The sequence below is a fragment of the Podarcis filfolensis genome (assembly GCF_964270895.1).
Source record: "Podarcis filfolensis genome assembly, chromosome: 17".
NCBI lineage: Eukaryota > Metazoa > Chordata > Lepidosauria > Squamata > Lacertidae > Podarcis > Podarcis filfolensis.
In genome coordinates, this window is record NC_139621.1 from 2,975,876 (window position 1) to 2,991,210 (window position 15,335).

At 47.8% G+C, this 15,335-nt stretch overlaps 1 protein-coding gene and 1 long non-coding RNA gene across 2 annotated transcripts in view; one reads left to right on the forward strand and one right to left on the reverse strand.

Annotated features, from left to right (window-relative positions):
- Positions 1-3,512: 3,512 nt before the first annotated feature.
- Positions 3,513-15,335, reverse strand: part of LOC310752332 — a 182,761-nt gene continuing 170,938 nt past the window's right edge. The window contains exon 2 of the long non-coding RNA XR_014542910.1: positions 3,513-3,952. This is a non-coding gene — a long non-coding RNA (uncharacterized lncRNA). The remainder of the gene's footprint in view (positions 3,953-15,335) is intronic.
- NAA10 (N-alpha-acetyltransferase 10, NatA catalytic subunit) lies at positions 5,743-15,286 on the forward strand. Its single transcript, XM_083592413.1, has 8 exons — positions 5,743-5,909; positions 6,574-6,672; positions 7,975-8,033; positions 10,461-10,506; positions 11,092-11,207; positions 11,747-11,791; positions 13,329-13,413; positions 14,924-15,286. The coding sequence occupies exons 1-8, from the start codon at positions 5,889-5,891 to the stop codon at positions 15,173-15,175; spliced, it is 723 nt and encodes a 240-aa protein (XP_083448539.1). The 5' UTR covers positions 5,743-5,888; the 3' UTR covers positions 15,176-15,286.

Consider the following 15,335-nt stretch of genomic DNA (forward strand, 5'->3'; position numbering starts at 1 on the left):
GGCCCATTCTCCACCCTGCTAACACAGCAGCAGCAGTGATCCCTGGTAGGCCTAAGTACCTTACTGGGCAGAGAGTGACTATCCTGGAGTCCTAGGAGCATCTAGATCAGGGAAGTCCAAAGCATGGCCCAAGGACTGCATGTGGCTGTTGAGGACTTTTGGCAGCCCTCCACAACATTTGACACCTCTCTCTTTGCCTTCCCAAAGCCTGGTAAGCAAGGTGCTGGGCTTTGGGAAGGAGGTGTGAGAGCTTTGACAGGGTCCTTGAGTCCTCGAGTCCTCCTGCATCCTTCCCGAAGCCTAGTTAGCACCTTGCCAGCTTTAGGGAGGAGTTGGGAGGGCTCTAGGACACCGCCAGAGGCTTGCAACTCCTCCCCAAATCCCGGCTCCTCGCTTAGCCAGCTTTGGGAAGGCTGGGCGGGATGTCAAGTTTTGGCCTCGCTTCCCCACACATGACAGGTTGGTGCGCAGCCCGCAGGTTCTGTGTCAAAAGTACTGTTGAACCCCAAGGTGGTTGTCACCGATGGAAGCGAAAGCTCAGAAAAAGCTCAATATGGAGGCTAAATGGCCGAAATATTGGGAAATTTTGGAACAAGATGGAGATAGATTAAAATTGCAGAGTTTTGAGAAACTAAAGAATAAAGTGCGAGATTGGCTCCATTATTATCAGATAATGGAGGCATATAATCTGGACAAGAAAATTGGCTTCCAGGTGGAAAAATCAAAACTAGAAACAGAACTGCTAGATCCCAAAACTAAGATACTTTCAAGAATGTATAACTTGCTGTTAAAATGTAATACACAGGATGAAACAGTTAAATCTGCAATGATTAAATGGGCACAAGATGTTGGACATGACATAATGTTTGCTGACTGGGAACAGTTGTGGACCACAGGTATGAAATTCACGGCATGTAATGCCTTAAGAGAGAATATTATGAAAATGATTTATAGGTGGTACATGACCCCGGTCAAGCTTGTGAAAATTTATCATTTGCCTGATAATATATGTTGGAAATGTAAAGAAAATGAAGGCACATTCTTTCACCTTTGGTGGACGTGCCCAAGGATTAAGGCTTTCTGGGAGATGATATATAATGAACTGAAAAAGGTATTTAAATATACCTTCTTGAAGAAACCAGAGGCCTTTCTTCTGGGCATAGTTGACCAATCGGTGTTAAAGAAGGATAGAACTTTCTTTATGTATGCCACAACAGCAGCAAGAATACTTATTGCAAAATACTGGAAGACACAAGATCTACCCACTTTGGAAGAATGGCAGATGAAGGTGATGGACTGTATGGAATTGGCGGAAATGACCGGCAGGATCCGAGATCAGGGGGAAGAGTCAGTGGAAGAAGATTGGAAGAAATTTAAAGATTATTTACAGAGATATTGTAAAATTAATGAACTTTAGAATAATGTTGGATTAAAATTAAGAGGTTTCTAGCTGTAATGGGTTAAAAGAATATGAAAAAATGGGTTTATAAAAGTAAAATTTCAAGATCACAATAATTTAAGAATAAAGATTTGGGTAGAATAAAGAGGGAAACAAATTGCTGAGCTAATAAATTGAACTGGAATACAAAAAAGAGAGGTATGAGGAGGTCCAAGAAACAAGTAAATGAAAAATAATGTGATGGAAAGACTTTTTTTTCTTTTTTTCTCTTTTTCTGTTTGTTTTTATTTTTTGTAATGTAAAAATCTTAATAAAAATCTTATATAAAAAAAAATCAAAAGTACTGTTGTGGGCCACTTGGTATGAAACGTTAGACTGGCCTGAGCTAGATCCTTGCCCACCACTGTAGAGTCTCATGCTGAGGCCAGCTGGAAACAGGGTGGAGCCCAGGATGTGGAGAAAGACTCCTTCCCAGCCAACCCTGGCAACATGAGGCACAGTTATACATCTCTCTCTTCTTAAAGAGCATTCAGAATGGATTGAGTTTTGAGAGTAAAAGATGGTGTTCATGAGGTGGCCCCTGCTCAGCCCAGCGACGCTCATGTGGCTAGTCCCAGTTGTCCTGTCCCTTGTAGCTTCATCCCCACACAAGGGAGGCCATTACCTGTTGCATAACTCCTTGTCACAAAGCTTGCAGAGGGTTAAGGACCCTTTATTGAACAAGTAGGTTGGCAACTCCCCAAGGGATCAGGGAGCATTGCTAGCAGACAAACAGTGGTGACCTCCCTGGTGGCCTGTGTAGGGCTGGGTGTCAGGTGGGGAGCAAAGGGGGAGGCAGAGAGAGAGAGAAACATTCAGTGGGGGACAACTGGCAGGTACGTCTTCTGGACCTGGTTGCACAATGGATGCCTGGAAAGAAGGGAGAGTGGGACCACGTGGCTGCTCTGCCAGTAAATTCCCCTCAGCTGCCACTTTTCTCCCCAGCCCACCCTGGCATGATGGTGAGGGACAGTCTGCAGTGACTGAGGCTTTCCCTGTAGTGAGTTTGTTCTGCTCCATACATCTAGGCTGTGATCCTGCAAGGCTTGCTGTAATCTTGTGCTTTGAGGAGCTAGACTGTAGCCCATCTCGGATCAGAGGGCTGAAGCTTAAAAGCAAAGTGGAGCTTGTTTGCACCACTTTGGGAATCGACAAGACTCATTGGGGCCTGCAGCATGTGATGCAGTCAGCAGTCCTATTGAGCCACTTCCGATCTTAGTCCCAGGAGTATTTATCATCCTGGCCCAGCTTGAGTCTTCCAGCCCACTTCCTCTTTTTTTGGAAAGAAGAAATCTGCAGACAACACATTTTTTTAAAGTAGTTGTTCACTCCGCCATGATCAATTTGACTGTGTGTACATTTTTAAAGTAATTGTGTCTAAATCTATATTGTATATTATCTCATTTACTGTATGAGTCTAAAAGCCACTGTCAGAATTAAGAGAAATGTGATGGTCAATATGCCAAGTTTTGTTATGGGCAGTGCTTTTTTTCTGGGGGGAAACATGGATACGCATACCCCTAAACAATTTGTGAATCTAAGTTTGGCCTCACTGAGGGGCAGTATTTCAATTTGAGTAGGAAAATGACAGTACCCCTAAACATTTTTTTTTAGAAAAAAAACCCTGGTTATGGGTGCCAGACTGCACTGTACTCAGGCCAGTTCCAGCCAAGTCCCATGCATGTTTCTTTGGAAGAAAGTCTTGGTGTGCAGCTCTCTGCCCCTACCTGGCTCACTCACTCTCTCTCACTTGCCTTGCCCCGGGTGCTGACAACCCACACTACGCCACTGTGCGGCAGTAGAGAGCTTCTGCGCATGCACAGGAGTGGTCTACTGCTACTGCGCGTGCGGCAAAAACCTGGAAATATACTTCCAGGTTTGCCGCTTACGTATCCTGAAGTTTACATAACCGGAGGGATACATACGTGGAGGTACAACTGTATGTCTATAGAGTGTTTCCCAAGTATGTCACATGCATTTTCTTGTAATTTTCATAAATTATAATACATAGACCTGTGTTATTATTCTGGTATTGCTGATGCGGGGAGAGAATTGATTTCTTAAGGACATGCAGTAAGCACATGGAAGGAGCAATATCTGAAAGGGGAGCCCTAACTCATAGCTTAGAAACTCTTGGCCACTATGCTATATGACCACTCTCTCTAATAAAAATCAATTTTTCAAAAAGCAAATTCACAACTGTTGCTCTACCATCCACTGGCTGATTCCCCAAATAACATTATTGCACAAGCAATGAAATGAAGCTACAGGGTCCAACCACCCCCTCCTGAAAAAATAAGGACAGGGACATCCAAGAGATGAACTGTTTTGCAATATTTCTGTACACATACCTCTTGAACTGCACTGAAGAGGAAATTTGCTTCAGCTGTGCTTGGATTTTGGAGGAATGACAGTTTGCAGGTGTTTTCCTTGCATGCAGAGCAGGTCAGATGAGCACTGCAATGATCCCCGATGGAGACCATCCACTTTGATTCCCAGATAAACAATCATTTGCTATCCAGCAAATAATGGGTAAATTCAGGTAGTCCCATCATGACAAAGGCAAACCTCATCTACAGTCACTGCACACTCTCACTGAGCTCAGTTCATGGTACAAAACAGTGTGTGCCTGTACTTCTGCATAGCCTAGCAGAGCCTAAGCTCTAAGGCTGCCATCTGCTGCCCTGGACAAGGATTTCATCCCCTCCAAAATCATCCTCAGAGAACCTCTGGACCTCTCTCCTTGGGTGGCGTCACCTGGCACCTTTCGTGCAAAGCCATTCTCACATACTTTCTGGTGGCACTTGAGGTTGTTTTGCTGGCTGAAGCGCCTGCTTTGAACTTGGTACTTTGATATATAGGATCCTCTCAGGAAAGCAGTCCATCTCAGGCTGCAAGGGCTAAAACCAGCATTTTAAACTGGGCCCAGAAGCAATCCAGACAGGGGTGTAGGGGGCAGGCCGTCCCGGGTGTCATCCCTGAGGGGGGGGTGACAAAATCCCCGCTTGATGCCAATCTCTGCGCCAATCACCCCCCCTCGGCGTCAACCACCACACCAACCTTCCCCCGGGCACTGATTGCCACACCAATTGCCCCCCCTCCGGTGCCTGGCATGTGCGCCACTCTGGGTGCCCGAGCAGCTAGCTCCGCCGCTGAATCCAGATATGCATCCTCCACACAGCTTGCTCTGTAAAACCTGATTTCATTATATCCCTTCCTATATTGACAGAGATTTTGGTGCAAATCACATCCTGAGTAAAGCTTTTTCAGTTACTTCTCCCAGCTGCCCAAAGAACAAAATTCCACAACATTTGGATAGGATCCATAATACACTTAAGAATTATAATTTATTATTATTATAACAATACCTGGCTTTTGACACTTGAGATGCATATTTTTAAGTCCAGCCTTATTTCTCTGTTTCTAAGTTGTTTAAAATGTTTTTAATATTGTGTTTAATTGCTGAAACCTGCTCTGGGATGGAGGGCAAGCAATAGCAACAATAGGAATAGCCCTCCTCGTCCCATTTTCCCCTAGACCTGCTGCTAACAGTATTTTAAATGTATGTTTATTCCAAATGCAGCTCCATTGTATTGCTCTCCGGCTGCCGCTGTGCCGCCAGAGCACTGTTCTCATCCTGTTCTCATCCTGAAGCAAAGTTCTTAACCCGAGGTACTGTTTCTGGGTTAGCAGAGTCTGTAACCTGAAGCGTATGTAACCCGAGGTACCATTATGCAGTTTATGACAAGGGCAGGGTGGCAGGGACACAACTAAGATTTTAAGAAAATTTACTGGTTACATCAGATGAATGTTCAAGTTTGCGTGTCGACCACAATATCTATACAGTAAATGTTCCTTTCTTCCTGAATTTGTCCATCTACTTGTCCCACTTGAATTAGCAAGACCTACAGAAACCACCCACAGCCTTCCAGAGGCCAGTAATGTAGGGGTGGACATTGCACAGCTTTCCCAGAGCCCAGTCAGATAGGGATCATCATGCGTGCGAGGGGGGTTATTCCAGGGATCTTCCTGATTTCGTGCAATGCTGCCTTTTGCGAGCCCCGCCAGATCGTAAGCCCTCGAGGGGCGGGGCTTAGCCTCCCGTCTCCCTTAACTGGTCGCGGGCGGAAGAACCGAAACAAGCAGGATTCCGCGCATGTCCAAAGGAAGAGGGAGGAAGCGGCATCGTAATTGGCCGGAGTGACTGCTTTTTAGGCGCAGTCTGATTGGGCGCCGCGGAGGGCTTGGGCGGGACCGCGGTGCAAAGCTGTGCGCGGCGATTGGCTAAGCGGCTTCCCCGCTTCTCTTCCCAGGCATTGGCTGCGGGGCGGAGATGGACGCGTGCTTTCCGGCGCCGCTCGGGGACCCGCCTGCGCTCCGGCTCTAGAGGGATCGGGGCTCCGGCCGCGTCGGGGGCTGAAGGAAGAGCGTCGCCGCCGCCGCCGCCGCCATGAACATCCGGAATGCGAGGGTTCGAGTCCCGGGGTCGCCCGAGGGGGGGGGGCGGGGCGGCGCGGCGCTTGGGCTTCGAGGCCTGAGGCTGCGGGCAAAGGCCTTTCCTAGAATGAGATGGAAGGGCTCCCCCGAGGTCATCGGGTCCAGCCCCTTTCCACGCAGGAATGACCGCGCAAGGATCCCCGGGGGGGTCACTCGCCAGCGCCGGGCTTTGCGTGAACTGCTTTGTCCAGGCGAAATCGCCCTTGCCTCCAGGGACAGGAGCAGCGCCCTGCTGGGCACCCGGGGGACGAGACAAGATGAGACCAGCTTAGCCCAGCCTTTGGCGTTGGGAAGCAGAGACTGCGCCAGACTGCTCTGCTAGACTGCTGCTGGAAATGGCTACTGGTAGTCAGGTTTGCGGGTGACAGCCCTTATTAAATCAGGGAGACTTGTTTCCAGTAGGTGAACAGCCAGGTGCTGCTGAGCCTGAGGTACTGGAGAGAATAGCTGCCATGTCCTACTTTGTTAGTTTTCCAGATTCGTATCTCTTATTTCAAGATAAAGTGCCTCTGAATAAGGAGGTTCTATTTTGCTGTTACACACAGCAAATGTCGGTCCCACTGGGGAGGGGAGGAGCTGTGAAGTGGGTGCATCTCTCTCTGCTCTGTTTTAGTTTTTCTTCCTTTTTTCTCCACCAGCCCGAGGACCTGATGAACATGCAACACTGCAACCTCCTTTGCTTGCCAGAGAACTATCAAATGAAATATTACTTCTATCATGGACTCTCCTGGCCCCAGGTAACTCTGTCTACATACTTGTGAGTATGTAGGTTTTTGTAGAATAATGGGCAACCTCAATCCTTCAAAGAGACCATGACTGCAAATCTCCTACTCCCTTTACCACCACCCTTCTCTCCACCTGCCACCCTCTCTCTCCCGCCCCTTGTATTGGCAACTGTGGTGCTAAGGTGACCCCTCTGAAAAACTCCTTCTGACCCAAGATCTCCTGGATCTCCTGCTGCCCTCCCACAGCCTTCGTCTGGGAGCTAGGCCTCTAGCTTCTGGGAGACGGCCATGGTGCCTCATAAGTGACAGGGCGAGTTTTACTAGCCTCTCCCAGCTTTAATTAGCAACACTTGAGATTTTGTTGACTCCTCAGGATCTTTTGGTTGCCCTTGGTGGTTTTGTAATGGACCTGGGCCTGTGGCTGAGGGAGCTAATCAGCACTAGTTACTCTGCCATGGCATTGCAGGTAGGGAGGTCTGTACTTCAAGCCCGCCAAAAACACACCGGGTGGCCTGCCCAGGTTGCTCCCCAGACGGTGTCCCTGGGGCTGCAGTGGTTGTTCTTGGCTGTTCTCTTCCCACATAAAGTCAACTCTTAGCTTAGGTGTCGGTTACTTTCTGGGGATAGCACGTAAAGATGAAATTGTGCATAGACCAAACACACACTCCCTCCACCTCCGAACACTATCCCAAGGTGAGTGCAATAATTGGTGGGATTGTCAACATTCAACACTCACTCCCTTTAAATTTTTTAAAGCTGAATTCATTCAAATTAAATGTGCATAAATTGCGAGTCAGCTGTATTTCCATCCTGACACCTGACACTTTCCTTCTCCAGCATATGCCTGACAGGAGAAGGACAACATGGAGGTAGTGATGAAATGACTAAGCCCAGTGCCTGCCGCTTTGGGGACTGACATACATATTCTCAACATTTCAGCCTGTTAAAGCGGCAACATATAAAAATGCTGACTTGTCTGACAAGGTTGTCGTAAAGAAGAAGATAAAATTCTATGCCCTCCCCAACCAATTAAATAATATATTTGAAGTGCTTTGATCACCCAAAACACTGATCTATAAATGCTAAGTAGTATTTAGGGATGGGGTCAAGCTTTGTGGTGGCTAGATGGATGGGATAATCTGTCTTTCCTTTGGCTTTGCCTGTGGAACAGGCTGCTCTTTGATCCTGCTTGGACAAGAGCCACGTTTCCTCTCAGGGCACTGCTGCCTTCTGCCATGCCTGTGGGTGGCTGTGCTGCTTCTTCCCCAAGAGAGCCCACTATGTCACTCTAACTGCCTCCTTTCTCTCCCCCAGCTCTCCTACATTGCTGAGGATGAGAATGGTAAGATTGTGGGCTACGTGCTGGCTAAAATGTGAGTAGAATCATTTATTTGCATGGCTTTGGTATGCCTTTGTCTGTATATTTGCACTGTATCTCTTGCACTGCAGCTTCACAGGAGGCTCCAGCATATGCTAGCAAAACACATATTTTAAGGGGTATATGGCTAAATGCTGTTGGTGCAGACTCTCACTTCTTCCCCTTTGCTGACTAGTCCCAGCAGTTAGGGGAAGAGGAATTCAGTGGCATAAGGGTGGGCAGTGAAGCACTCTAAATTCCACTCTTGTGGATACCTTGAAGATCCCCCAGGTGAAGATGCCTTGGCTCCAGAATGGCGACTGATACCTCCACCATCTGGCTGGCTGGTGCACAGCAGCATTTTTTTGTTGCTGCCACATTGTGGTGCGAGTCACCTGGCTTGCATTGTAGCTCTTCAGCAAAAGAGCAGAGTCTTCTGCTGCCACGAGCCAGATGACTTGTGCAGTAGCACAGCAGCAGAAGACTCAACATCTTTTGTAGAGTGTTATATACCACTGTACATCTTTTGTCTCTCAGGCTGGGGTCCTGCGGCAAGCAGCTGCGCTGAGGTCAGATTGGATAGATATCACTGCTTTGAATGCATGAATGCATGCAGCCATTTGATGTGTGGCTGCTATTGCAGCTACTAGGGAAAAATAAAAGTTATTTTAAGTTTATATTAGGAAATGGTGTCCGGCTACACAGTATTGTAAAATATCATGTTAACTAAAACAGATTTGAATGGATTTTACAGTATTTTTTTAAATTTAAGACTGATGTAGGATATTTGATAGGACCAGCAAGCAGGTAGTTCAGCTTTTTGTATATTTCTGATCTTGATGTTTGGACAGGAGTAGCTACTTTTGCTAAAGTTTCCCTGAAGTGTGTGGTATAATTTTATTTTGAAACTGGTATAGCTGAGACCTAAACCTAATGCTGAACTAAACCTAAACTTTTAGTAGTATTTCTTCTCTCTCATCCTGTTTAGTTCTGATTCAGATATTTATTTTAAATGATTTAATAACTGGCTTAGTTACTTTGAACTTATGCAGATACATTTTGTGCAGATTGATATTATCAACTATTATTTCTGCAAAGCAAGCCTGATTGGAGTGAATATAATGATGAGTCAAGTACTTAGCTAGAAAAGTACCCTTTGCAATTGTTCAATAAGAAATAAGCCGTCTCTTGCCTTCTTAAGTTTTCTGGTGTGGCTCCGTGACTGTGTTGACTCTTGGGGAAGAACCTTTAACTCGCATGGGGCAGAGGTGGTGGGGTGGGCATCCCAAGGGAAACCCCATCATGCTCCCTAATTCCATTCAGCTGGCTCCTTCCTTCCTTCCCGGTGGGCTTCTGAGTGTGCCGGGAGTAGGCAGGCTAGTCCAGGCTCCCGGCTTTCTCCCAGTTCTGGGCAAGATGGCTGGTCTTGGCACTGCCAGGTAGCTGCTGCAGAGCTTCCTCTGTCTGGTGCCTGCCTGGAACAACTGGTTTGGTGAGCTGCAAGCAGGCCAAGTGGCTTCTCATGTTCGCACTGCAACCTTGTGCCTCCCTTGGCTAACTAGTTGGTGTACAGGGATGAGACAGCATGGCCATGGCAATGACTTCAGGCTTTGCTTCTGTCCTCTGCCTCCCTCATTCTAAGCTTCCTGTAGCCATGTGTACCTTTGGAGCACGTGCACATGGCTCCACCGAGGGGGCAGTCTGGTGGGGGCTATCTGGACACCAGTCATCAGTGGTGGCTTGTGGGCCTTGGTAGATGCCCAACCAAGCTGGGCCACTGTAGTAAGGCAGTCTGAGCTAGGCTGACTGGTGAAGGCTTGGCATTCTTAATGTTCAAATTTGTCAAATAGCCATAAATATTATGGAAATACTTGTACGTTGACTTACAGTGCCACCACCCTAAAAAATGTTTGGTATCAGGCCTGGAAGAGGCTGCAAGAAAACACTTAATTGTCTGATAGCAGGACACAAAACTATATTCTTTGTGCAGTAAGTAGACCAAAGGAAGCTGCTTTTAGCTGTATTGGTAGTCGAAGGTGACACACAGTTGATTTGCTGAGGAAATGGCTGAAATGGTGGAAGTGCTCTTGTGAAAACTCTGGCAAGAAATCTGGGAAAAACAAAAGCTCCAGTGTGAGGTTCTGCATTCCACTTTAGCTATATTTCTGCTTCTGCCATTTATTTTCTAAGAGAGCAGGAGTTCTGCATATTTCTGCCAGGTTCCTTTCCTGTATTCTGAGGTGTGTGTTGTTATTGTTTTAGTAAAAATTGAAAAAGGAAGGAAGGGTACTATATTCCAGGTGTTTGGTTTGTGTGATAAAGAGACTGGCATTGTGGAGAAAATAGTGTTGCAGTAGTGTTGGTCTTGATGCTTAGCTCGTTACATTTGTGGGGTGTGCAAGATTGGAGCTGAGCTAACACACACAGTTTCTTTTTTCTCCAGGGAAGAAGACCCTGATGATGTTCCCCATGGTCATATCACATCTTTGGTAATACTTTCAGTTTCTATTGTTACGCCCCCCCTGGACATGTTTGACAATTGAGATGTAGCAAGTAGAGAGCAGTGGCTTGGAAGGCTGGCTGTGTCTCCTCTCAGCAGGACTCAGCTTTTTGTTAGGGACCCCCCCCCCGGCACTCAAGCTGTACGGATGATGAAATACAAGGGGCAGGAGGGTTGTGAGAACTGCTAGGGATCGTTTTGTGAGAGCTTGAGCAGTAATTCTGGAAGCAGAAGCCGGAGGACAGAATTATTTGGTTCCTTCCATTCAGGTCAATGCCCAGAAGAGCCAGTTGTGCCCCCCATGCCAGACGAAATAGTGGCCACATGAGGAAGCGGGTTGCCATTTTGTTTAAACTTCCTTTACTGTCAATTCACCGTGATCTACAGACACTTGTGTCCATCACTGGAATTTGTACCACTGCACCAAACATATTTTTGGCATAACACTAGTGTGGGGCACCCCAGAACTTGTAAGTTCAGAAAGTGGCTTTGTTTGTGTGAGGGAAGCAGTGTCTTAAGGTAGAAAAGTTTATGGAATGCCTCTTCCTTCTGATGGCTTTTTGTCCTTCCCTAGGCGGTCAAGCGTTCCCACCGACGTCTAGGCCTGGCCCAAAAGCTGATGGACCAGGCTTCACGGGCCATGATTGAGAACTTCAACGCCAAGTATGTCTCCCTGCACGTACGCAAGAGGTGAGTCTCTCTCCTCTCCCTGTTCATCTCCACTTATGTTTGCTTCCAAATAATGTGCTCTTCTTGTTACGCAGTGGTTACTGTGGGCGTGATGCTAAGGGCAGGGTTGCCACATGCCTACCACCACCACTGTTCCAAACACTTCATGGTTATGCGCAGAGGAAGCACCTGCCCTCCTGTGGAACAGATGTGTGGTTGTCAAGCCAGTGCTGCTTCCTCTTGCCGCCCGTGTCAGAAGCAGCACCCAGTGGTTTTTGTCTTCCTCGCCTTGGATTCCTTATTCCTAGAGAGGAAGCACTGGCTTCCTGCCAAGCCCCGACTCCTGCCTTCTCTTGAGCCCAAGTGAAATCACTCTCCGCAGAATCCCTTCCCAGGCTCTACCCCAGAGGCAGATGCAGTTCACAGTTACTCTGTCCTGCTTGAGGGTGAGGGAGGGAGGGACATGCAGGGTTCACTGACCTTCTTGCAGTCCCAGGTCTAGCCCCAAGTTCTCTGCTGTCTTGGTTTACCAAAACTACTTTTCTTCTCTTGCTTTGCAGTAACCGAGCAGCGCTGCACCTCTACTCCAACACTCTCAATTTCCAGTGAGTACCAAGAGGGCAAGGTGGTCATAGTGGATGTTTGGTCAGAGTGAGAAGGCGGTTTGGACCCCTGTGTGGTTGGCGGAGGTCACTGGGCAGCTTTGAGCAAGTCATTCTGTCTCAGCAGATCTTGCCTCACCAACTGGTGTGGCCAAGGCTCTCTTCTGAGCTCTGTGAAGCTCTTCCGCTGGCAGGTGTGTGAAGGTTGGGCCCAGCAAGTAACCTGAAGGCTCCAGAGATGACTTGTGTTCCTCAAAGGTTCAGCTTGCTGTTAACTAGAGGAGGGAAATGGAAGGTTTGCTCCTCTCAGTTTCAGCTGTGTTTGTGGAAGGAGCAAAGGAAAGCCATGGAGAGTCAGACCATAGTTCATCTATCTCAGGACTGTCCACGTCAACCTTTTTCAGCCAATAGCCTGCATTTTCTTCTGGACATCCATCCAAGGGCCACATGCCTATGATAAGAGGGGCCAGAGGCAAAGTGGGTGGAGCAACAAATGTAAACATTACCTTTGCACCATAGGCTAGTTTCTGCACACATTCACGTCCCTCCTCCTGCTCCAAGCAAGCAACCAAGGGGTGTTGTCAGAGTTCAAGGACGCGCCCCAGCCAGGCCAAAATGCTCACGGCAAGTGTGAAGCAGAGCCGGAGAGGGACAGTGGGTGTGACTCGGGAAGAGGTATAGCCTGGAGAGAGACCCCAGGTAGAGAAGGGCCTTTGGGGTGCATTTGGCACTTAGCCCTAAGTTGCACCTGCTTGGTTTCCGCCGTGTGGCTGTGCCTTCCCAGGGTTCCAGCCAGGAGGCTTCCCAGCCCTTCCTGGAGATGCAAGTTATATGCAACATGTGCTCTGCCTCCGAGATGCAACTCCTCCGTGTGAACCTGAATGCACAGCTTCGGTTGCTGGAAATGGGGTTGAACGATGTTTAAAAACACATCTGATTAAAATAGTTGAATCTCCTTTAGGGAAATTGAACAAATTTCCAAGGCACCGGGGAAATCCCAGTGCTAGATAGGAAAAGCAGGTTAGAAAATACATGGATCTTTGAAGGCTGGTGGGCGTGTTTTTATGATCCCATGAAGGTTTTTCATCCCCATTCTAACCTGCAAATCTTCTCAAAGTCTTATTACCTAAGCATTTATTCTGAGGACAGGAGATGCATTCTTAGATTCATCTGCCATTCATCTCCAGCCAGTTGCCAGCCATGGGATGGTGGGAGCCCAATCTATATCGTGCTTTTTATTTTTTTAAATGTTCAAAGCACTTCATGTGCACTCTCTTGATAATATTTACAACAACCCTGTGAGGTAGGCCAGTATTGTTATCCTTATATTACAGGTCGGGGGTCTGAGGCTGAGAGAATAGTGCCCTGCCTCCAGCTGCCTAGTGAATTCATGGCTGAGGAGATTTGAACTGGGACTTCCCAGCTTGCACACCTGCCTCTTCTGCATTAAGACCAACTGTGAGCGTGCTTGGGGCAGGCTTCTGGGACTTGACTGTGGTGGTTTTTCCAGTGAGGCCAGCATGCTTGCTCTTCCCACTAGGATCAGTGAAGTGGAGCCCAAATACTACGCCGATGGGGAAGATGCGTACGCCATGAAGCGTGACTTGACACAGATGGCGGAGGAGGTGAGCACAACCCTGCTGGTGCCCTCAGTGCTGGAGTGTGCGAGTCTTTGATACTCCATCTCTGAGGCTGCTGCTCCACTAACTGCCCTTAAAAGGCAGTTCAGATTCTTTCACTGGTGTGGACGTTGGGACCCAGCCTGTCTCCTAGCTGTACATCCATTGCATCAAAAGTGACCCACGTAAGCAAGGTGCTTGATGGCTGAATTCCAAACTACCTGGAGACAGACAAGGCAGCCTGCAAGAGGAGGTTGGAACCTCCGGCTGCCTTTCTTCATACCTTCTCAAACTGTAAAGCTGAGGGTGAGATGGCAAGTAAAGCAAAACCCAGGCTGTTAAGAAGAGGGAGAATAGGGAATAGGGTGGCAAGGCTCCTCCTCCTCTGTCTGATGCCCTGTAACTTTGTTTTGCCTATCGGCCCCTTAATGTTACCAAGCACTTCTCTCTAGAGTTTAATTTCCCCCTGCTTTTTATTTTTAAGATGCGTAGGGAGTGAGGGAAAATCACCCAATACATATACAACATGATAACATCAGACGGGTTTGAATGCAGGTATCCTGTGAATCAGCTGTGTTTGGCTGATCCAAGATGCTCATTTTTTGACATTTGGATGAAGGGACGTACCTGGCATGTCTTTCCCCTTCCTCCATTGAGGCCATTTTCGTGCACATCTTTTACTAATTAATTTCACTGGTCTTCCTTTTTCATTTCTGTTGCATAGATGTGTTTTTTTAGACTGTGCACCATATTTAGCATCTAGAAAAATGGAGCATTTGCTTTGAATCTCTTGGCATATTCCATTGCTGAGGGGCCTGCTGTCAGTTATTATTGTGTGGTAAGATGATGTTTGTATATTTTTGTGATGAGCAACACAGCTCTTGGTCCCACGCACTTGTTTAATTCCTTTTTAAAAAAGTAAGTGTGCCCACACCTATTTTGGGATGCTGTGTGTTCCTCCTCTGCTGATGTACACCTACGCAAGAGTTCTCAACCAGATATACTGAGACAGACAAGTGGAAAACTGCAGCAAAGCTAACCTCTGCTTGCAGTTCCCCTCTATTTTGCCGGGTTATTGTTTGTATCTTTCAAGTTCTTTGGAGGGTGTGTGCCCCCCTCTCCCCTGTGCTGGGGTGCTCATGTAGCCAGACAGAAAGGGTGGAGGAGTTCAGTATCAATAACTGTATACATACATACTCGCATGTTGGGCTGATGGGGTTTCATGCTACTTGGGTTGACGAGGGTCTCACAGGAGTTTTCTGGATGTGCTTGGCAGGATGTTTGAAATGTGAACAGCGGCAAGCAACATCGAAAACATTTCCTCCCGTAGCTGTTTTGCAGATTTTGAGGCTCCTTTTTTGGGAAGGTGGGGGGGGGGTGTCTGACATGACTGGGCTGTCTCCTGGAAAGAATGCGCAAGACCTTTGTAATTCAGCCAAGGGTTTTGTGGATGAAAACTGCTTATCTTCCCAACACACACACATTCCAGCTAAAACGAGCCCCTGTTCCCTCACAGCTGCGGAGGCAGGTGGACCTGAAAGAGAAGAGCAAGCACTCTGTCCTGGGCTCCATTGAGAACAAGAGTGGGGACCACAAGGCCAACCACGTTGGCGAATGCTGCCGGGATGAGAAGTGCCCTGGGACCGTGGTGGGCACCGGGCCTGGGGCTGAAGACAGCGGCGACAGCAAAGATGTCAGTGAGGTCAGCGAGGCCACAGAGAGCACAGATGTCAAGGACAGCTCAGAGGCCTCTGACTCGGCCTCCTAGCAAGGGCTTTCGCCAGGCCACTCACTGTCCAGCCCTTGAAGGATCTGTGTCTTTGCTTGCAGGTGTAAGGTCCCTACAGGGGGTTTGGAAATAAAAGTTTATGGAACCAGAGGGGTGCGTGTGCTGGCATGGCTTGTGTGTCCTTTCAGTGAAGCTTGCA

Coding starts and splice junctions, on each gene's coding strand:
- NAA10 (XM_083592413.1), top strand. CDS start 5,889: ATGAACATCCGGAATGCGAGG. Junction 11,208..11,746: donor TCCCTGCACGTACGCAAGAG/GTGAGTCTCTCT, acceptor CTTGCTTTGCAG/TAACCGAGCAGCGCTGCACC. Junction 13,414..14,923: donor TGACACAGATGGCGGAGGAG/GTGAGCACAACC, acceptor GTTCCCTCACAG/CTGCGGAGGCAGGTGGACCT.